Source organism: Monodon monoceros, unplaced genomic scaffold (assembly GCF_005190385.1).
Source record: "Monodon monoceros isolate NGI ecotype Baffin Bay Population unplaced genomic scaffold, NGI_Narwhal_1 Super_Scaffold_13, whole genome shotgun sequence".
Classification (NCBI taxonomy): domain Eukaryota; kingdom Metazoa; phylum Chordata; class Mammalia; order Artiodactyla; family Monodontidae; genus Monodon; species Monodon monoceros.
In genome coordinates this window covers 34,992,071-35,015,410 of record NW_021703769.1, presented here as the reverse complement: position 1 = coordinate 35,015,410, position 23,340 = coordinate 34,992,071, and the positions used below count along the sequence as shown (strand labels likewise).

The following is a 23,340-nucleotide window of genomic DNA, read 5'->3' as shown; positions in this document are numbered from 1 at the left end:
TGGTCACTAAAGTAGCGTCTACTGAGTCGTGCAGGCACTATGTATCATTGCCTTCATAGGAATGCCTTTTGTTCTTGGTTTCCCTCCCAACTCACAGGTTGTACCTTTTCTGTCCCTTTCAGGCTTTTTTTTCCTCTACCAGACTTCTTAAAATGAAGAGTTATCTGGAACTAAGTCCTGGGATCCTTTCTTTTTTCCTTCTCCATGCCAAGGATTTTATCCATCCTATGCTTCAATTCAACCTAGATTCATGATTCTCAATTTTTTGTGCATGTAAGTTACACCTGGAGAATGGGTGAAAACTTCAAGTCACTTAATCTTTTCTGCTTGAACATCTTCTTCTCTCATCACCCTCATAACAGCCTCATACAATATGATGATGATAAAAGAAATCATAAATGAACATGGTTGTAGTCAGAAAGCAAGAGGTACCGGGTGTCAGTTTGGAGTGAAAGATGTGGGCAGGCACTGAGTGCTGTCCCTCTGTGACCTCAGACAAGTCACTTTCACTTCCTGGGCTGCAGAGTTTAGAGAACACAGGTGTGGCTTAATTGTAGTTTTAATAAAAGATTGAATGAGAATTGGCATTTCATTTTCAAAGGCTGTGCCACTTTTTACTTGGAATAAAAGCAACCTTGGAGAGAAATGTTTCCTACAGAAAATAAAACTTCATCTGAAAACTGTTATTTACCCCAGCAATTTTCTATTCTATTTCATTTATTGTTACTTAAAACTTAGCAGAGAAAAAAAATTGCCTCTTTAGGGGCTTCCCTGGTGGCGCAGTGGTTGAGAGTCCGCCTGCCGATGCCGGGAACACGGGTTCGTGCCCCGGTCCGGGAAGATCCCACATGCCGCGGAGTGGCTGGGCCCGTGAGCCATGGCCACTGAGCCTGCGCGTCCGGAGCCTGTGCTCCGCAACGTGAGAGGCCACAACAGTGAGAGGCCCGCGTACCGCAAAAAAAAAATGGCCTCTTTATAACGAACGAGTAAAGTGTTAGCTTAGTATTCGCTGTGGGGTAGTATTAGCAGTGGGAGGGATATTATGTTACAGCTGAGGCAATTTTCGGATGGAAGACATTGCTGAATGGGTTAGAAAAATGATGTCAATGCTAGGCTTAGGTTTGAGGAGACTTTTCTGTTGCCCACCCCCGAAATATTTTATATATGCTGGGCTTGAGAGTTCATAGGTCAGCAAGGCAGCACTGACTCTGGTGGAAGAAACCTAGAAAAAAACGGTTTAGGGGCTTCCCTGGTGGCGCAGTGGTTGAGAGTCCGCCTGCCGATGCAGGGGACGCGGGTTCGTGCCCCGCTCCGGGAAGATCCCACATGCCGCGGAGCGGCTGGGCCCGTGAGCCATGGCCGTTGAGCCTGCGCGTCCGGAGCCTGTGCTCTGCAACGGGAGAGGCCGCAACAGGGAGAGGCCCGTGTACAGCAAAAAAAAAAAAAAAAAAAAGGTTTAAAAAAGGTAATAAATGATGTTTCAGTAGAAGGTTTTGTATACAAAGGACGGGTAATAATGTTTGCAAAAGGAACTCTGCACAATTCTGGGAAAAACCTATGCCATAAAACAGTAAGGTTTGTGCCAGTGGTGTACTGGTGAAGGTTGAATAGGCTGTTCTCCTAGGGAAGAAAAGAGCCTGGTTTGTGGCATTTGTTGATTTCCATGGTGTAAATAGACTCACTGTAGCCAATTTCAAGATACCAATGTGAGGACCCTGAACAAAGAGCTAGGAAGAGGTGTGTGGTAGGAATCCATTGCAGTGACCCTACAGGCACCACAGATGTAACTTACCTCCAGGGCACAGGCAATAGTGAAATGTCTTAATTAATTAGCAGTGGTGAGTTTGGGATATTTGTTACCTTTGTTTTTATTTTTTGTTTCATTTTCTTTTTCTTTTTTTTAAATTGAAGTATAGTTGATTTACAATGTTGTGTTAGTTTCAAGTGTACAGCAAAGTGATTCCATTTTATATGGATTCTTTTCCCTTATAGATCCCTTTTAGTATGATATGTTTAATTGTAAATCTATATAATTTACTTTTCAATAGTGTCTGTGTTTAACAACTGGCTCACAGAATTCCTGGAAAATTTAAAAATGAGTTCCTCTGAGATAGTATGACCAGCTCCAGCTCATCAATGGTTTGTCCTCAGAGAATAAAGGAAAATTATTGCTGTTTGCTTAAGCAATATTTAATTACATTCGAGTTCTGAGAGGTGGACACTTTGCTTTAGATGTTTTTTTGCTTGTTAATTTTCCAGAACTCTATGTTATCTATTAATAGACAAATAAAAAACACGGATTAAAATCATTGGATGCTAGATCAGTAGGTGATAGTTTTCTATATATGTGTGTGAGCTGAGTGTGAGGTATGTATCTCCTTTCCCGGGGTAAAATAAGAAAAACAGAAAAGAAGATATTTGCTTATTGAAACATGTTTTATGAACTGAATTGTGTCCCCTCAAAATTCATATGTTGAAGCCTCATTGTATGTGACTGTTTTGGGAGATGGAACCTTTAAGGAGGTTAAATGAGGTCATAAGGGTAGGGCCCTAATCTGATAGAACTGGTGTCCTTATAGGAAAAGGAAGATACACCAGAGTTTCTGTCTTTCTCTCTCCCTCTCTGTGCATGACTGCAGGTCAAAGGCCATGTAAGGACACAGCAAGAAGGCACCACCTGCCAGGAAGCGAGAAGCCTCACAGAAACCACCCTGCTGGCCCCTTGATCTTGGACTTCAGACTGCACAACTGTGAGAAAATAATTTTCTCTTGTTTAGGCCACCCAGTTGGAGATATTTTGTGATGGCAGCACAGACTAACTAATACAACATGTGAATTATGAAATTACATGCAATTCCACAGCAGTAACGTGATCCTTGCACCTCAGGCTTTGTCATAATGTCATGAGGAATTCCTTCCTACCTGCTCCTCTGCTGGATAAACTTCCACTTCCTCCTGTAGGTCAAAGGCTACCAGCTCTGGGAACCTTTCCTTGGTTTCCCCAAGAAGAGTCAGCCCTTCCTCCCCTGTAAAGAGCTCTATTATAATAATGATCATAGTGTTTGGTCCCAGCACAAATCCTTTGTAGAAAGGTACATTACATTAGAAATTTAGATTCAGCATCTTATCTTCCTGGGCCGCCCATATGTTAGCCATACTGCTGTTACACTTAAATTTAAATGAAATTAAATATTCAATTCCTCAGTTGCACTAATCACATTTCAAATACTAAATAATACCTGTGGCTACTGCATTGGACTCCCAGACAAGGAACATTCCCTTAATGCAGAAAGTTCTATTGACAGTGTTGCCCTAGACTGTAGTTTGAGGTGGGGGGTTGGTAAGGTTGCATCTTTTTACATCCTTTTATTTTCCCAGCATGCAGCCTAGTGCCTGCTATGCAGTAGCGTTCAATAAATGTTAGTTGATTTAAAGGAAAAAATTGACACTATTTATCTAGTTGTAGCTACTTAAGCATTCATGGTTCCTAGAGACCACAGGAATGAACACATATATAAAAATTTATTTTTATTACTGACAAGTAAAAGAAAACTAAGCAATTTTCATTTTCCCTGGGATGAGAAAACCAACATGTAGAATTAAGATATAATTATAGAATTTCTCTCTCAGGTGTTCATATAGCAATCTATAGTTGTTAACTCAGAAGCACAATATCGATTCTAATTTATTTTTTCTAGGTCATCTATGCTCCATTGTTCTATAACTGACCCTATGGACTCATTAAATCTTTCAGCATGATATTTATGCAACCTTATTTAATGAGTCCTCCAACACCTTGAATCCTCTGGATCTCATACCTATTATTTTAGTGACAAACTTCTGAGTTTAATTAACCGTATTCTTCATGGACTAAAGGAGATCATAAAAAGGTCACCCAGTTGGTACACAACTCCCTGCTTGCAGACAGCCTCTTTGTTGCCACATTTAAAGATCTTCAAAGAGACATAGAATAACCCTTGGGAATCCCTTTAGGTATTTAGATATTCTACCTCTCTCGGAAACTTTTGTTTCTTGCTTAAATCTTTCACGATTTAGTCCAAAGCAGTTCTCCTCACTCTAACTCCAGAGCAAAAGGAGAACAGGGTCATCTGTCACATGCTCCAGAGAAGCCCCTTTCTGTGCTTTAACTGAGACGTAGATACAATCTAAAAGGAGATATTGCTTTTCCTAACGTTCCTTTGGATTTCCTAGTAACCTCAGGGTAAATAGTAGGGCTGAGTAAATATTCTTTGAATGAAAAAAACAAAAGCCATAAAAATGATCCCTTAACAAATACAAATAGACCATGGCACAGAGACTAGTGTGGACCCAAACTTCTTTCTCATAATCCAGGACAGGACTTTTCAAGTGGGAGAGGTAGGTGTTAGTTAACAAGGATGCTGTTCTAGAGCTGGGGGAAGAGAAGGATTTAAGAGGGGAGAATGTGGAGAGAAAATGTGGAGGGAAGGGGATCTCAAGAGAAGCAAGCCCACTGGGTCTCTGGTTGAGCTCAGCATCAGTACACGTAAGCTGGGTGCCTGTGAGTGGAGATGTGAGGGGAGAAGGCAAGTCAAGGTTGGGAGGAGGTGAGGGTGTCTGACCTCAATCCCGATGCTTCACACAGGGGAGCAGTGCATGTTCAGCAGGTAGCGAAGAAGGTTGTGTCAAATCCTTTGAACCCACCCATGCAGGCACCACCATGCCTCAGAGTCCCCCCTCTGCTTGGCAGTGCTTTCCCGCTGGATGCGGTGAACACAGAAAACAGCTGCCCACCTCTCAAGTACAGGCTTCCTGGAGGTAAGGTCTGTTTTCACTGGGCTGGAAGTTTTCTAACATCTAGTCCTGAGAGATGTTCTTCTCCCAGATGTTTGTTAAAAACAAGTGATTTTGAGAAACTTGAACATCCTGCCCATGATGGTTAATTCCTTTGTGCCTGTGACCAGTTTGGGGGCTAAATCCCTGGCAAGATTTGGTCATGATCTTGTGGAGGCCGGGGTGTGCCACCAGCAAACAAAACAGGCTTTGTTATATGTGATAGGTGTCTACCCCTTCTCACCACTCAGAGACCTGCCTCCTTCAACAGAGAGGCTGGGAGTCTCTCCATTCTACATATGAGTGTACTGAGGCACAGACGGTGGACCCTTATTGCTTGCCTGCCCACGAAATGTGAGAAAGTGATCTCACACCCCTGACAACGAGATCACAAAATCATAGCTTCTGATATTTACTGAGAAAACTGAAGGACACAAAACATGGGGTCTCCAAGGTTTGGCACTTCTTGTATGACTTTAGTAAAGTAATTAACCTTTAAAAACTTTAGTTCCCTCAACTGCACAATGGCAAGAATAAGATGACACATGTAATGTGCTTAGAAGGTGCTTGTCAACATAGTAAGTGCTCAGTAAATGTTAGTTCTTCTTGTTCTTATTATTTAAGTGTCAGGAAAAAAATGTTAATGTCCTTCTATGGCCTTGAATTGCTCTTTATTTGTTTTACTGAATGTAGGAACTGTGGTTTTCATGCATTTGTACTCCCTATTGAAATAGGTATAGCTTAGAATAAAGCAAGCACTTAATACTTGACATAAATTTATGATTTTCCAAAGCTATACCATTAGCATTTTTAGAAATTGGTCATTTTATTTATTTATTTATTTTTATTACCTTTTTTTTTTTTTTGCGGTACGCAGGCCTCTCACTGTCGTGGCCTCTCCCGCTGCAGAGCACAGGCTCCGGACGCGCAGGCTCAGCAGCCATGGCTCACGGGCCCAGCCGCTCCGTGGCATGTGGGATCCTCCCGGACCGGGGCACGAACCCGTGTCCCCTGCATCGGCAGGCAGACTCTCAACCACCACGCCACCAGGGAAGCCCACCATTATTTTTTTAATTGGTCATTTTATAGCTCTTTACCTAAAGGTTAATATATATGCACAACGAGCAAACATCCTTGTATGTTTTTTTTTAATCTTGCTCTACAGTAATTTGTATTTATTAAAAAATAGAAGTTACCAGGGTTAAAAGTATGACTAAGCTGTTCAGATTCACCTATTAATCTTTAGTTGATAACAAGGAATATATTTTTATCCCTGAAGGTTTGCATTCACAAATTAAAAAATGTGAAATTTCAAGTATTTATATGATGAGTATTCTTGGGATCAATTTTATAGTAAAAACTCATTCTTTTCTGGCAAATGTGCAATGGCTTTATGTACAATTACTTTTTATTCATTCATTTTGTTTTCAGGTTTAGTCTATCAATGGAGATGTTTAAGGTGTGGAAGGAACATTCGGGGAAATATTAAATATGGTATGAAATATACTTTCTGTACACTGCTATAAAAGAAGAATATTTTGTTCTTTTTCAAATACAAAATAGTGTAATTTTTTTTTTTCTATTTTAGCAATGAGACCTATTTTTCCATGGAAAATGTGAAATTGGTTTATTTTTATGTTGTCTTTTTATATGTGGGAAGCTAAAGGGGTCAAACTAACTATGTGACTAAAGAATTTTTTATAATGTCCAGGTATTGTGGGAATATCTATCTCTTTTGAAAATAATTTTTTGCTAAGTAGGAAGGTCAGTTGACATTCTGAACGGAAAACAAGTTGTGAACCAGCCATCACAAGCCTTATGGAGTACAGTGACACAAATGTAACCTTTATGTCTCTATTGCATTTTTTTTTGAAAGACAAAACCCAAGTCATGTGTCTGAGCTCCACTGTCATTTACCTCTTCTGAGAGAATTCAATACTCTACCTGGGTTGTTAAATGTTTCACAATAACTCTCAAAAATGCCAGGACAGGAACAGCAAGTGCAGCAAAACACAATCCGATGATGTTTATAATGGATGACTTAAAAGGTAGCCTAAACATTGATAGACCAATGAGGAAGACAGCTTCAAGGTCCCCCTGACATCTTCCTGGGGAAATTGATAGTACTCACCCCTCCTCCACTCCACCTTCCAATGTGAGTTTTATCACAAGGTCACCACAGGGACGAGATCATCACTGCTGGGAGGACATGGACAGAATTCATAGCTAAAAGCTAAGGGCGTGGCTTAGCTCTCAAATGACATTCTCTGCTTCTCTTTCTAGTATAACAATCAATAGTACAAAATAAAAAGATATCAAAGGGTCAGGCTCTTGATTAGGCAAAAAAATTAAAATACAATAAAACACCATGAAGGCAGCTTAAAGCTTTTCCTTCCAGGTGCTCCAGCCAGGAGGAAGGAATATACTAGATCCCTGCTAGTCAAATGTGGTCCCTGGAGATGTGGCATCCAGGATATTCCCTGGGAGCAAGTCAGAAATACAAATCTCAGGTGCCATCTAGACCTCCTGAAGCAGAATCTGTATTTCCATAGGATCTCCAGGTAATTCATTTTTTCATTCAAAATGAAAATAATTGAGCTAGAGCATCACTGTATGTGGCAATTGATATAAAGGATGAGAAAGAACTTACACCTCTTTCTCAGTAAAATTGTTGTTTTCACTAATTCTTCAACATGTTTCTGAACTGCACTGCTTCACAAGTCAACAAGTGCTTGAAGACAAAAACATTATAAATCTCACTACAACCCTGTTTTCAATATATCAGAATAGAAGTTATTTTTTTATAATCACTATAAAGCCTCTTTTCTCCCTGAAATATACACCCATTGCAATGGCATAGTCTAGTTTTCTTATTAGCAAAAGAATCCAATAGATTTCATGATGTATTGTTTCCTCTAGCAAGTTAAAGTCCTCTTTAATTTTCAAGCTTCAATTTGCTCTAGCCAGCAGCCCCTGGCCCAAGCATCCCTATTGGTTAGATATTTTCAAGAGCTCTTGATTCTAGAGAATCAGGAACTCCTGAGCTATCCCCTTATCTCAAAATATGGTTTAGGAATACAATGACTTTTACTGTAGTTTTACAAGGAGGGGTGTGGTAAATTGAGTGGAGTGAGTCAAGAAGACTCCCTGAGGGTTAATTTAATCCCACTGGATTTTAAGGTAATATGATTGGAAACCAGTACTGTGAGAAGGAGGAATTTTAAAAATGTTTCAAAAGTGGAAATAATAGTATGAGTGTAAGAGAGAAAGATCAAGGTCAAAGGGGAAGCCAGTTTAGCAAAGAGAGAAACAAAAAGACAAATGAAGAAGAAGAAAATACGGAAGAATGGAATTTATGTCAGGAGGAGAGAGAACAATGATGAAGCAATAAATACCTGAGGAAGACACGTAAAGATGAGGGACGCATCACCCACCCGAACTATAGCAGGAAAAAGACGGGAATGTAAAGAGAGGGGGGGTGAAGAACAAAGGAGCAAGTCCACGATGCCTGTAAACCGGATGGCTACACGCCACCCTTCTCTCAAAAGCAACCCCTCCCATCCTGTCCTACCTGGCCGGAAGGACACCGGTCTCACTGGTCATCACTTGAGAGCTTGAGGGTTGGGGGGAGTAAAGTTGGGGGAAACAGAGGGATCCTCATGGCAAGTTTCCGACAAGAATGAGGAGGAACCGTCCCCCTGTGTGGAAAAAAAGGGAGGCTGTCATTTTTGTGACATTGAAACTGATTTCTGAGTCATCTTCTGTTTCAAATTATCTGTCTGGGAGTTCTCTTGGAGTGCCTTTTAGTATGGAGATTTAAAACCTCAAGCTCCTTTATCTACTCCAACATTTCCCATCACAAATGCAATGGAATTGGCAATTGAATTCTCTTTGGTTCTTCTCTACCTTTGTAGGAATTAGATGTTAAATATGATCACAACTACTACTTTTGAGAAATTCTCCACAAAATCCCACTACTGTCAAGAAACCTGAGAAAAGACTGCACTGAGTCATGGACAGCAGTTGAACAATGCAGCCCAATGAGTCTGAGCTTAATGGCTTTACTTTTCTCTCTCCAAGAAAGAGAACTATTTTTTAACACACAAAATTAGTTTTGTTAGCCCTCGACATGTTTCATTCAAAAAATATGTATTGAACACCAACTATGAACCAGGAATTGCTCCTGGGTGCTTAGAACTCAAGAGCACCAGTGAACAAAACATTCAAAGCCCCTGCTATCATGGAGTTTACATTCTAATGGGAAGGGACCAACGCTGAGTGACACACTTAAGAAAGAATTCAATGACCTAATGAGAGGTGACAAATGCTATAAACACCAGAAAGTAGAGCAGAATAAAAGGGAAAGGAGATGCCAGGGATGGGAGAGTGGTGGAGGGTGGTGTAAACTTAATAGTGGTCATGGAAGGCCTTTTTGAGAAGACAGATTTGAGCAAAGACTTGAAAGACAGGAGAGAGTTGCCCAAGCGTACACTTGGGCAATGAACATTTTGGGCAGAGGAAAGAATCTGTGCAATAGCCCAAGGTGGCACTGTCCTGGCTTATTGGGGCCCAGCAGGGAGCCCAGGATGGCCTGAGCAGAGAATATGTCAACAAGGAGATAAAGAGGGGCTGCAGCTGAGTGGGGTCAGATCATGTCAGACCTTGAGGACCTTTATTCTGAGAAATATGGGAGCCATGGAAGGGTCTTGAAGAGAGGAGTGGTCTGATTTATGTTCTCAAAGGATGACTCTGGCTGCCACGTTGAGAATTGATTGTGAGTGTCGACACGTGGAAGCAGGAAGACCCCTTAGGAGGCTATTTAGAAATCCAGGTGAGAGATGGCGGTGGCTTTGGCTAGGATGGTTTACCTGCAGTTGGCAGCTTAACAATTATAAAGATGTCCTAACTGCTTCATAATATTTTGCAAGTCCTAGGGTTGCTTTGATTCCATTGAAAACAAAGACCCCTGTAAAAAATTTAAGAATTAAAACAGCTCATTTTGTATTTCCCAAAACCTAGTGAAATCCTTTTCAACTAAAGCTAGAAGTTAACATATTTCCTGTTTTCTGTATGTCACAAAAAACATGTACATTCTGCTGGCTACTATCTTAGACATGAATTTCCATATACTAGCATGATTAACTAGGTCAAAATCTATTTTGATGCCCAAATGGTTAAACACTCTAAGATTCCCCCCAAGTGTATCAAGTTGTGTGTTTGTGTGTGTGTGTGTGTGTGTGTGTGTGTGTGTGTGTGAAATGGCCATAGAGAATATGTAGTGGAGAATCTATCTAAACTATCAGAAATGTGATGAACTGTTTACTATTCTATCATAAATATTAGCAAAAGATAAAACCAACTCTATTGATAAAACTCTTTGAAATATTAAAATATTATTTGTATTGCTTTCAGCTACAAATTCAACTTCCTTGTCAAATTCAAAGATTATCCTCAGCAAATGATTATAATAAATGCAAAAGCTTGTGTCAATTGATTTTTGCTGACAGAAGATGTATAATCAGGACTCTAAGTGGTAGATTTGTTACATTGATTTGGCTTTAGGCATAATACATGGAAAATAGAGAAAGTGACTCTTGCTCTGAGAAATTGCTTTCCTATTTTGAACTGAAACTTTCTTCAGCATATGCCCTTTTGCATTAGACTTTTCTCTAGTCTCCACATACTGCTTCATCAAATATTTCAAAGCACTAATACATTTCCTCTTTGGATATTCTACAGGTAAATATTTCTCTTGGTTTGAGTTTGGCCATTCCTCCCCTTAAAATGTTGAAGGTCATAGAAAAATCAGATAGTGGTTTCCTGAGATCAATTAAATTTTTACATTTAATAATGTGTTTGACTATTTTTGTTATGCTGGTTATACCAAAGCAGGGGTTTAAAAACAAACTAGAGATGCATTTGGAACAAGACATCTAACGTGTGTTGGTAAAATTCATATAAATTGTGCACAATGACAGGCACACAGAGTAGAAACAGAAGTAAATCCCAAAGGTTTTGTGGGCTATCCATAGTTGTGGACTTCCAGTTTATGGTAGGAAGGCAGATGAAAGTCACTGAGGTTGAGGTCCATCTCATCCTATCCCTGATGCTAAACTCAGTGCTTGTTGGGAAGACTCAACCCCGTCAACACAAACACTGGCTACTCTAGCAGGTTGTGGGTATTGCCTTTGGATCCCCTCCCCTCCATCCAATACGCCCATCACCATACTCCCATATTTTCTCATCTTTAGGAAAGGAAAATAAAGACAAAAGAAGGGGAAACAAAGTTAATGGGATGGAGAAAAGGGGGAGGAATCAATGGCATACATGGGAATCTCAGTTCCAATTCTATTTAAATCTCAAACTCAGTTGTCTTGCAGGGGCCAACAGATAACAGAAATCCATGAAGCAGCCTGGGGAATGCCCTGCAGGCCTAAGGAGCAGCCTCTTCTCCGCTCTAGAGATTTGTTTCCATGTTGGATCCCTGTAATCATATAATCTAATTTTTAAAAAGAAAAAAAAATTAATAAGAAAATTTCTGATTTAAAAATAATAGTGTGATGATTTTGTAATGTGCCAACTTGGCTAGGCTGGACATATGCCAGGGTTTCCTTCATGTATGTTCCCAGTTAGAGTTGGTTACAAGGAAGACTCTCCCAAGAGTTGGAGGGCTGAAGAGAGAGGCAGCATCCATTTTGTAACACACATGCACTGTTGCTGATCTGTTGACTTGTCTTGGGGTGAAGCAGCAACTGGGCCTGTAATCACTTTTCCTTCTCTTTGGTTCTTCCTTTAGTTTTTATGACTCCTGGGTCAGGTGTGTTTATGTGTGTGTGTGTGTGTGTGTGTGTGTGTGTGTGTGTGTGTGTGTATTCAGCTCTGTGACAGAATTTCAGCTTCTGCAGGTTATCCTAGTTGCCAAGCCCACGCATGGTCTTCTCTTCCAGACTGCCTGCCTGCCTGCCTGCCAGGGTCCAGCATTAGATGGAGAGATGGCCTTGTGGAGATTGCATAGCCTGCCCCCACAATTACATGAGCCAATTCCCTGTAACACACACACATAATCTGCTACTGGCTCTGCTTCTCTAGTTGAACCCTGACTGATACAGATGTTCAAATGATGTCCAAACTGACACTATGTGGGAATTTTATATTTCTGTTAATGGCTGGTTAGGTTATTTGGGGCATCTTTCTCACTGAAAACAACTAGAAAAGATGAACTTGATATTAAAAACTATATTCTTTAAAGAAACTAAGAATCACAAAAATTTAAAGAATGATCAGGCCCAAACTCCAAGGAACATCACACCTAGACAGGTAACAGGCAGGGAAGCTGCTTTTGTCCTGACAGGCTTTTGCTAATGCTGGATATTTTGAATTCATCTTTTGACAGCCTTCTAGGATGAGGACAAAATTCAAAGCCTGTGGCTGGCCAGGAATGAGGAATCTCACAGGAAAATTTCCTTACTATAAGCCAGACACACAAATTGTAGATTTGAAAATAAACCAAATAGAACTTCTAGAATTACATAAAATACAAAAGCTGTATATAATTAACTCAGTGGATGAGTGAAGTAGCAGTATAAACAAAGAATTAGGGAATTAGAATAAAGGTCAGAAAGAAAATTGTCCACAGGGTACCATAGAGAGGCAAAAAGATGGAGTATACTAGAACGAGTTAAAAGAGGAGATGGAATAAGAAGGTCCATTTTATTTATATGTAAATAATGTGATGGAAGGAAATTTTTAGAAAGTGTGATGGAAGCCAATTTGCTGACATGATAGCTGAGTTTTTACAGAACTGATGAAAGCTATCCATCCAGCCACTTCAAATGCATATTTAGATACATTATAGAAATTTGCATAAAACATAAGAAAAAATTCTAAATGCAAGCAAAGGAGTAAAAATACAAGTTATCACCAAAAGAATTACACTAAGACTCACAATTAACTTCTCAATAACAAGAGAGACCAGAGGACAGTAGAATCTTACCTTCAATGTGCTAAAAGAAAATAGCTGCCAACCTAAAATTTTATACCCAGTGAAAATATCATTCCAGAATAAAGCTAAAATAAAGTCATTTTCAGAAAGAAATGAAAACAAACAAGCCAAAAAACTCAAGGAGTTTACCACCAGTAGACTGTATAAAAGGAACTTCCAAAGGATGTAGAAGATAATGATCCCAAATGGATGATCTGAGACACAAGAAAGAATATCTAGCTAAGAAGCCTGTGAATGAACACTGCCTGTATAACATAGAATAATAATGTCTTATGGGTTTAGAAATCTATAGAATTAAAGTAAATTTCAAAAATAAATCAAGAGGAGAAAAACGGAGTTAAAAAACTGTTTTAATATTTGAGTATTGCCTGAAGGAAATCAAGCATGTGTAAGTTTTACTTTCAAGAAAATAGTGAATGACTATATATTTTTTAAAAGGCAATTCTTCACACTGAAACAAAGGAAAAGGAAATTTCTTACACACACACACACACAAACAAACAAAAAAGCAAACCACTGAGTAGGTCAGCCAAGCCTTGACAAAGAGTGAAACATAAAAGGTAAGCAGCCAGTTAGCACTCTTTGGTCTGGTTTTTAAGAAAGGGTCCAGTGGTTGTTGGCAGGGAGAATGCACGTTTCCCCATCAAGCAGCAGAGGATTAGAGGAGGCACAAATGAATCATGGAAAAGAGAAGCATCTACTTTAAATCCCCAAGGTAGTCTCTTTCTCCCTGAGCACTGGGAAGGCAGTACTGAAATAGTTGCATTTAGGGTTCTGTCTCAGGACCCAGCGGTGGGTCTGACAAGACTAACTTCATGCAGAGGGATGAGTCACTCATCCTGTTACAAAGATGTCGGCAGGGAAAGGAGGAAGATCAGTCTATATTCCCCTGGTGGAGGAAAAAATAAAGCCAGTAGCTACATGATGAAATGCTTTTTGGGTAGAAATTAAAATGCCCTAAAGCTTCTTGGAATTCTCTCTTGCTGATGAGCTATATAAAAACAGAAAATCTGTGTGCTAAGAAGCATGACAAATTAAGTGTCAGAGAAAAAGTAAAGTACACATTTATCGACTGTTTTATGAGGTTATGGAGACGGTTCATTAAAAAGTCCCCTCAAAAGATGATTCTTCTTGTAATGAGAGCCCGTAGCTGCAAAGTGATCAATAGACATTGGAATATTCGCAGCAGATTCAGGGAAACTCCTGATTAACGATGTTTCAACATGTTAAAATAAATCTCTTTGAAGTGTTCAGGAAAAAGGCAGAACGTCCTTTTTATAATGAATCAATTCTGAGTTGAACACAACCACAAAAGGTGTGTTTCTTTGCAGTGGCAGTTGGGTCCTTCAGTTTTTTCTAACACCATTTGTACACATAAACCCTTTCCTATTGGCTTTGGCAAACCCAGGTATGGAAATCCCAATGAAACCAATTATGTCACTGAGTTGAAAGACTGGTTAGAGTTTATTGCGTTCATCTTAAGAACTCTGAAGCTATGGATTTCATAGCTTTGAACAAAGCTGAAAACAGCATACACTCAGGGACTGAATCAAATATCTCACTGCTAAGGAACATGCAGCTGAACATTTCTCCAGGATTTAGAACTCTACTGAAAAGGAGCTGAGTATTCCCTTTTAAGGACTTTATAAATTTCAGTGGGACTTATGTACAGGAATGCACGACATAATTTTATGTCAAATTGAGAGCCAAAATGTTTATCTATTGTATAAGTTGCCTCTAAGGATCACCTACGTCCAATTTCTTCAACTCCTTTAAAAATTACATACAAAAGGAAAAGACTCACTGAATCTCTTTTTGAATGGGAAAAATGGACTCTACACATAAACTTTCACATTGTGGGGTTGGTCCAATTTGGTCCCCTACCAAATACAGACCAGCAGGATGGAAGTTCTTCATCCATATGTGTAAATGAAATGGACTTTTAACCTGGTTTTGATTGAGGCACATTGTTCTGTTCTGTAGCATCATGGTAAAAATGTTTGGAACTTGAGTTAATCCTTCCAGATCATAAGTATGGTTGAGTAAAAAGCTACCCTTTCAATTAATCTACATCTGTTAACTTGCTCTAAATCTAGCCAGAACTCCTTGCCACCGAAGAACTATTGTGTTTCACCAATTGGATTTTCAAATTTCTTTGGTTAAAAAAATTTTTTATACTTGTTTGTTCACTTTTAAACAAACAAGTTGTTTGGTTACCAAATGCTTGGAAAATCACACAGATTGTGATTGGGGTTCAGGACAACTGAAAATAGTGACACTAGGAGAAAATAGGAATGGAAAAAGAGCACCCTCTTGTTTAAGAGGAGGTTAGGAACATAAAACACATGATCACATTAGTTAGAATAAGTGGATAAAGAGGAAGTAAATGATATAATCGACAGTAAGGTGAAAGACACTGATGAATGGGAAGAGACATGATGCCATATAGTGTATGTTTTTGCCATAAGTGAAAGATTAGCCTTTCTTGGTTTCTAGTTAAAAACTGCTTATCCCACCTAAAAAACACTTGAAGGAGGAACTCTATTCCCCTCGGCAACTTCTGGCAAAGTTTGGCATGCTTTCCTCTTCATAAGAAGATTGCAACTATCTTTAATATTACCTACTACAGTGTCAACTCAATTTCCTTGTCCAACATTGAGTGATGGAACAGTTCATAAATTTCTAGATGTCATAAAATCACCCCGTCTTCTCATCCTTCTGACTGAATGGAACTCACTCAGTTAACCTCTTTTATAGGTACTGCTGGTCATTCATTTCCTTGAGTTGCTCCTCTTTCTATTTTGTTTCTACTTCTGTTAATTTCCCTCATATCTATGTCAGGTATCAAAGGCTACTCCAATACTGATGTGAAGAGGGATTATTTCAAAGCCAGTTCTGTTCTATTTCTGGTCCGCATCCAGTAATTATAGGAGCACAGATAACTGCTCTGCTGGCCTGGCCTTTCATTTGCTCAGTTTTGCCATCCCGTGTTTTGGTCTTTCTCCACATGACCTACACTTGATCTTATTGTTTTATTTCACTGTTTATTATTCCTCTTTCTGGTCACGGTCATTTCCCTTTATTAGCCACTGTGTCTTACAATATTAACAGTCATGGTTTCTTATTATATTATTAAAGTCATGGTTCCAAAGCACAAAATTTTTAAGCCCTGAAGAAAACCTCTCAATAAATGCTTTAGTTTGACGTGGAACCAACAATCTTCAAGGGCAACCTTCAAATCCAGACACAATAAGATGGTCATTAAAAGCAGCCTCATGGGTGAAAAGCAAAGAGGAATCATTGTGGTACCTAGTTACAGTCAAAAATAAAGGCAACAGAATGACTAAAAATTCATAGAAACACTTCAGATCTATTTCTCAGGGGCCAAAAAAGAAATGGAAAATTGCTATACATATGGTAGGGGGCACACTGTTAATTACCTACCCAACTATTATCTCTCCTCTATTTTTTTGATAAGAAAACATCAGTTTTGTTCAGGTACCTGGTGATCGTGGGATTGAAGAGAAGGTGAAATTCCTCTACCCTTTTGAGTAAGTCTTAATTACTCTAAGCCAATCATGAAAATTACATTCTTATGCTCATAATTGGTTTAGGAATGGAAATGGACACAATTCTAGCCAATGAGGGGAGGTCTATTGAGGAGATTTAGGAAAGTTTTCCTCAAACCTATAATCAGTTACAAGATGAAGGTTATGATGCATGGAGCTAAGGCAGACGTCTTGTGACTGTGGGTTTACAGCCTGGGGATGAAAGGCAATAAACTGAGATAACACTGCGGAAATTCTGAAAAATACCCTGATTCTTGATGAGGTTATTGAACCACTAAATCAGCTATTCTTCAAGTTTCAATACCTCTGAGCTTCCAATAACGTGACTTGCTAAATGATATTGTCGCTTAAGCCAGTTTTAATTGGGTTTTTCTGTAAAGCTGCTGCTGAATACACCTGACTGATAAATTATCCAACAGTTATGAGTTCTTCTAATGTTCGCTTATATCCAATGAAGAAAGCTACTACTAAATTTGATTTTCATCATGGTAAGCTAGAGCAGTAACATAAAATCTTTGGAGGATTATTTATACTGAGATTTATGCAATTTAAACACATTTGTGATCACATTTTATTTAGGAGTAAAGTAGCTGACATTTTTGAACAAAAATGAAAACAAAACAAAAATTGTGGGAATAACAATATTTTCCAAGAGAGATGTTTTAGAAATATAAAAACTGGCTAATGAAATATCAACCGTAAGCTAAATATACCATACCAGTGTACAAAGTAATGACAAATTGAAATTCAGACAGCATGGATTGAAAATGTATGTATTTGAATATATCACTCATTATTCTTAAGGTGTTTCTGAAATTTCAGTCAAACCTGGATCTTTGGCTCCAAACCTTTGAGCATTTAAAAAAAAAAATCAATCCTAAATGGAAAATACTGCAAAGTCTAAAATTATGTTAAAATGTATTCTACCTTACTAATGCATAATCAACTTGAGAGGGTGGCTAAGAATATTTAAATTGTATTTATAAAAAACATTAAAAAATGTATTTTTATATAAAAATTAAAAACATAATTTATTTATATAAAAAACATAAAAATGAGCAGCATATCTCAATAATGATTAATTCTTAGATTTTCACTACTGTTTGAGAATCTGTATTCCCAAGCCTAAAAACTTTGTGTAAAAAATATTAAATAAACGTTCTGCCCAATAAATAAGAGCAGAAACAACCACAAAAATATATTTTAAATTAGCCACAAGCAATCTATAAGAAGTATATTGAACAGACTATACAATGAAACAAAACTAACATTTGATCTTTGCAGAAATGTAATAGCCGTGCCTTTTAGAGTAGATATTTTAAACTGCAGATGGAAGAACAGGAAAACGGAAAAGCACGTTTTTCACAACAGAAAAATATTCAATGATGAATCAAAATGGATAGAATGATCTAAAACTGAGATTATGCTAACCTGAAAGTATTTGATTTACAGATATTCAGTTGGTTTAAAGTTAATATTCAAGGAATGATTGATTTTGACCAAATAAGCATAAGGTAATTTTAAAGTGGAGCCCCAATAAACTATTATTATGGGGGAAAAACATTTTTTTTTTCTGGTTTATGAAAATATTTTGTTAAATTAAAAACCAGGGTGACTTTGGTACAAGACATCCTCTGCTGGACAGAGTCTGCCATTACAATATTACATCATCTATTTAGAGCTGAAGAAACTTGCCTAATTTCTCTCTTTCCTGGTGGGGAGGTGGTAGTGGTGGTGGGGGGGAGGTGTGCTTTAAAAATATCTATGCCTGAGCTACATCCCAGACCAATTGAAACCAAATCTCAGGATCTGGGTTTCGTGCATTTGCAATTTTTAAAGATGACCGGTGATGAGTGCTTACTGAATATTGCTATCAAGATTTTTACCATCATTGAGAAAGTTACATGAGTTTCACATGCAAGAACTGGTCTGAGACTGTGTGAGACATACCTGAACTAGGGAGGTTTTATTCTAATTAAATGGAAAGAAAATGAAATCACTGTGTATTATTATTCCGTTCAGTTTACCTTGGGCTTTTCGTCCAGGATCTGCTGACGTATCTCTTTGTGTTTCTCTACGAGTTTTTCTTGCCGTTTACTTTGTGCCTCTTCTAACTATAAGAAAGTTACAAATAAAGTCATTTTCATCTAAACATTCAAGTGAATGTTTTCAGAAAAAATTAAAACCTTTTCAGATCTGTGGCATATGTTTATTTCATATCCTGGTCAAGAACTGACCTTATAAGGGTAGGAGAGTGCAAGTATTGAAGCTGGGTGATGGGTACACAGAGGGTGGGAGTGAGGTGATCGATGGATTATACCATTCTCATATTTTTGTTAATGTTTGAAAATGTCCATAATACCAATTTAAAAATTAATGAAAAACCTTTGGAGGTTGCCACCTCTCCACTGTTGGTGACAACTAAAGGTTCTTTTGTGGAAGGTCCCCTTGACATCATGTTTCTGGGTTCCTGACTCTAGAAATGATTCTTAATGTCTATCTTCAGATGAACCTTTCTACATAGAGGTTTGCAATTAAACTTGCAGAAACACTGATTACAGACTGGCTGCTCTGGGAAGTAGCTCTGCTGGGTGCTGGTGATAAAGAGTTACAATGAAGCATGGCTTTTCTCTCCATAGGCTCACATGGTATTTATCAAACATTCATACATGGTTTGCAAAAGAGAGAGAGACTCATCGGCATGACATACCCTCTTGATGTACTGCACCACCTCCTGGATGTATGACCGGATCATCTCTGTCTTTTCCCTGAAAGCAAATGACAAAAAGATCATTATATGAACTCATCCATCATCAACAAACATGGGAACCTCAGGCTTCCAGATGAAAGTTTACAGAACTCTCAACATCCTTCTTACTGCTGCAAGGAAGGTACCAATCTGCCAGCTCTGAACAAAGGTCAGGTTCCACCCAAGGCACAAGCTCTGTTTTCACTGAATGCCAGGAGGGTTGTCTGACAATATCAGAAGTGAAGATTTAGCCTTTCCCTTAGGGTGGGTCTTTACTCAGCCTTTACCTACAGGCCCTGTGGGCACCTCAATCCTTTATTGAACTGCTCTTTGAGTTCACTATGAAAAACCTTATAAAAGGGATCTTCAAAAAGGTTAATTAGAGGAGAAATTTCACAGATGGGCCTTTGTATGGTTGGAAGCTGTTATTCTGCTGTAGAATAATTCCCAGGTAAAAGGTGGGAGAAAGGGGGTTCTTTCTACTTACTCTTCCATCTGGCTTTTGTCTTTGGATTTAGCTTCTGTTATCTTCTCCTGCCTCTTTTTATCCATTTTCTTCTTTAATTCCTTCTTCTCTCTGAAGGCAAAATGGAAGTAAAAGGGAAAAATGGTCAAGCAAATAGCAATTGGTGTTTAATACATTTACGTACACAAATCTATTGTAATGAGAATGAAGGCTTACTTCTCACAAATTTCTTTAAGCTTCTTTAACTGATTATTCTGACATTCTTCAGCAACATCTGTCAATTTTTGAATAAGCTGAGGAAAGAAAATGCAAGTTGGCTATTTTACATTATCACAAACAAAGCACCTTTTCCCTTCCTCCCCCTCCACATCAAACAACAGTATCTGAGGTTAGAAAATCTGATGTTTAACAATAGTTAAGGGACTCCCCTCGTGGCGCAGCAGTTAGGAATCCGCCTGCCCGTGCAGGGGACACGGGTTCAAGCCCTAGTCCGGGAAGATCCCACATGCGCGGAGCAACTAAGCCCGTGCGCCACAGCTACTGAGCCTGTACTCTGGAGCCCATGAGCCACAACTACTGAAGCCCGTACGCCTAGACCCCATGCTCCACAACAAGAGAAGCCACCGCGATGAGAAGCCCACACACCACAATGAAGAGTAGCCCCCACTAGCTGTAACTAGAGAAAGCCCGCATGCAGCAATGAAGACCCAATGGAGCCAAAAATAAATAAATAAATTTTAACAAAAAACAATAGTTAAAATCATCAGACATCTTACATAGGAAATAAGGACATAATTTTCAACCATTACATTATCTAGGTTTTAATATGAAATTCTTCTTCTTATCTGTTTCTAATTAAACAGGATTTCTTAAATTATTGGGTTAGTTACTGCAGCTTGTCTTTGCCAAGTGCAAAGACAACGAACAGTGTGGACCCAGGTACCAATCTCCACTCTACGACTCACTACAACTATGACTTTGGTCACGGAACCTATATTTTCTGAACCTACATTTTCTTGGTTATAAATGAGATAATCAATGCCTTTATATCTTGGAGGTACTATGAAGCTTAAAATAAAACTGAGTGTGATACAAATGTAAGAGGTAATCAACTGTAAATTATAATTCTTGGTTTCCAGCTTTCATTCCTTGCTTAATTGCTTCAAGAATGACGTGAGTTACCCATCTTAGAAACTGATGTTTGTGTCCTGTGTGGGTAACTTCCAGTCGCTTCTCTTTCTTTATTCTACGTGAAGAACTTATGGAACCTTCTGCCATTGCTCAGGCAGCAATAGCAACTGGACTCAACCCTTCTTACTGGAGCATCAAATAGATGGTGTGGGCTTCCTACGAAAGGTCCATTCTGTTCCCCAGAGATGGAGATCCTCACATATAGCAGACTGAGTTAACCAGTTATATATATATATAGTAGCTATGACAATACCAAGGCAATATAATCATACCACTAGCAAACTTTCATTGGTAATTTACACATGCCAGGCATAGTTTGAAGAGTTTTAAATGTATTAACTTATTCAATCCTAAGAATTGTCCTGTGAGGTAAGAGCTACTGTCCTCGTTTTACATATGAAGATACTGACTCAGGGGACTCAAGTTCTGGGCTCTTGTACTTGGTGGTACTTGGCAGAGCTGGGTACAAACCCAGACAGATCAGCCTCCGCAGCTTGTGGCCTTCACCACTCCCCCAAGCTGCTTTGTTGTGATTTTAGAAATTGTTTTAAAAACCTCTTCTGATCTAAGAGAATAAAAGAAATCGAGGGAGAAATTCTCTCACAGAATTACCATAAAGAATCCACATTAACTTGACATGAACATGAAATTTGATGCACTCATCTGTGAAGTGGATTAAATCTGAACAAATATTAACTGGAGCTTGGGCCAGCAGAAAGCCTATTTGAAACCATTGAAAATCATTCAAAAGAGGTTGCCTGATCATGACTGTCACAATTAAAGAAATCATGAAATACTGCAGTTTAGTAATGCCATTTATCAAACCGTCTAGATGTGAAATCCTGCTGTGCAAAGACTCTGACCGTTTCCTTGAGGATTCCCACAGCACGTCTTTTCTAGCTGAGGGGTACACACAGGGCCTTCGCCTCCCCAGAGGACCTTTCTCCTCCCCCGTTCAGCCTAAGGACTTAGAGGGTTATCAGGGGAGCCCCAACCTTGGTGGCAACATCAGAATCCCTTGTGAGCAATTTCTTAAAAATACACGTTCCAGGACCTGTTCCTAGGCCTATGGACTCCACATGTCTAGGGGCAGGGCCTGGGAATCATTGTTTTCAAAATCTCCTCAGATGATGTGGATTCTTTGCCAGATTTAGGGAGTCTCAGTGAGCTCGCCCTCCTTCTATAGCCACTGCTAAGTCTCCCAGCAACACTTCTGAATTCAGTGACATTCATGCTTCTGTTTCCGTGTTCTCATCTCCATCATTCACCCTAGTCCAGAATCATTTCTTGATTATGGCAGCACCTGTTCACATTTACAGCTTTCCTCCCCACTCCTGCCCTCTTCCTCAGCAACATCAACATCCAGGCAATGAAGCCACTGAGCTTGAGATCTCCCAGCCCTCTACCCACTTGATTCTGAGTTTTATTTCCATTTGTTTTCAGCCCCCACACAACTGCCAACACCAACTTCCCTCAAGGTTCTGCAAAAAGTTTCCTGTCTGCTGCATCCCCTGGCCTTCCTTTTTGCCCCTCCCTTGCACCATCTGTACTTGTTTTTTATTCTTCTCAGAACTAATTCCCACCTCCTTTGCTCCCAGAACACACACCTTTATCTAAACTATTCAAGTTAGCCACAATTCAACAAATATTTATCAAATGTCTACTAAAGACCTGGCATTATTCTAGAAACACTGAGCTGATGAGTTGGCTTTCTAGATCTTGCTACTCAAAATATAGTCCAGGAGCCAGCAGCATTGGCATTACCAGGGAACACAGCAGAAATGCAAATTCTCAGGCCCTAACACAATGGACTAAACAAAAATCTGCATTATAACAAAATTCCCAGGAAATTCATGTGCACATTATTGGGGAAGATGGAGACAGTTTAGAAGAAGCCCTCTGTTATGCACTGAATGTTTGTGTTCCCCCAAAATAAATATATTGAAATCCTGACCCCCAGTGTAATGGTATTAGGAGGTGGGACCTTTGGGTGATTTGGTCATGGGGGTGGAGCCCTCATGAATGGGATTAGTGCCCATAATCGTAAAAGAAACCACAAGAGCTCTCTCACCCCTTCCACCACGTGAGGACACAGTTAGAAGAAAGCTCTCTATAAACTGGGAAGTGGACTCTCACCAGACGCCAAATCTACTGGTGCCTTAATTTTGGACTTCTCAGCCTTCAGAACTGTCAGAAATAAATATTAATTGTTTAAGCCACCCAGTCTCTAAGGCACCTTCTCAAATTCCCTCTTTTCTGTCTCAAAAGAGCTGCAGAACTTTATGTGCATTGTCTTCATTACCCAAGACTCAGCTTCCTCACCTCTGAGTCAGGGATAATGTTTCCTTCCTGGGGTGGTTGTGAAAGCTGGAAGAGAAGACACATGTGTGATTCCTAATAAACCAGGTCATAGGTTCTTAGCTTGGTTTCCTTACCCTTCCTTCCCAGAGGAAGGTTTTCCTTTGCTTTTTGCCCCATCTTCTTCTCCCTGTGGATCACCATTTCACTTTCTTCTCTCAAACTTTCTTCTGCACTGGATACATTCGTTCCC

General features: G+C 39.2%; 1 protein-coding gene across 3 annotated transcripts in view; it reads right to left on the bottom strand.

The window, feature by feature from the left end:
• The window catches only part of PLCB1 (phospholipase C beta 1), a 682,570-nt gene that overhangs the window by 52,606 nt on the left and 606,624 nt on the right, over positions 1 to 23,340 (bottom strand). The window contains exons 28-33 of one of the 3 annotated variants that reach the window (XM_029220653.1): positions 19,815 to 19,891; positions 19,620 to 19,709; positions 19,094 to 19,151; positions 18,411 to 18,497; positions 8,384 to 8,510; positions 7,522 to 7,543 (exon numbers count right to left, since the gene is read on the bottom strand). In XM_029220653.1, coding sequence (XP_029076486.1) covers positions 8,415 to 8,510; positions 18,411 to 18,497; positions 19,094 to 19,151; positions 19,620 to 19,709; positions 19,815 to 19,891 — 408 coding nt within the window. In that variant the 3' untranslated portion in view covers positions 7,522 to 7,543; positions 8,384 to 8,414. Of the gene's footprint in view, positions 1 to 7,521; positions 7,544 to 8,383; positions 8,511 to 18,410; positions 18,498 to 19,093; positions 19,152 to 19,619; positions 19,710 to 19,814; positions 19,892 to 23,340 lie in introns of those variants that run through there. The other 2 variants (XM_029220652.1, XM_029220651.1) reach the window with 2 other exon arrangements.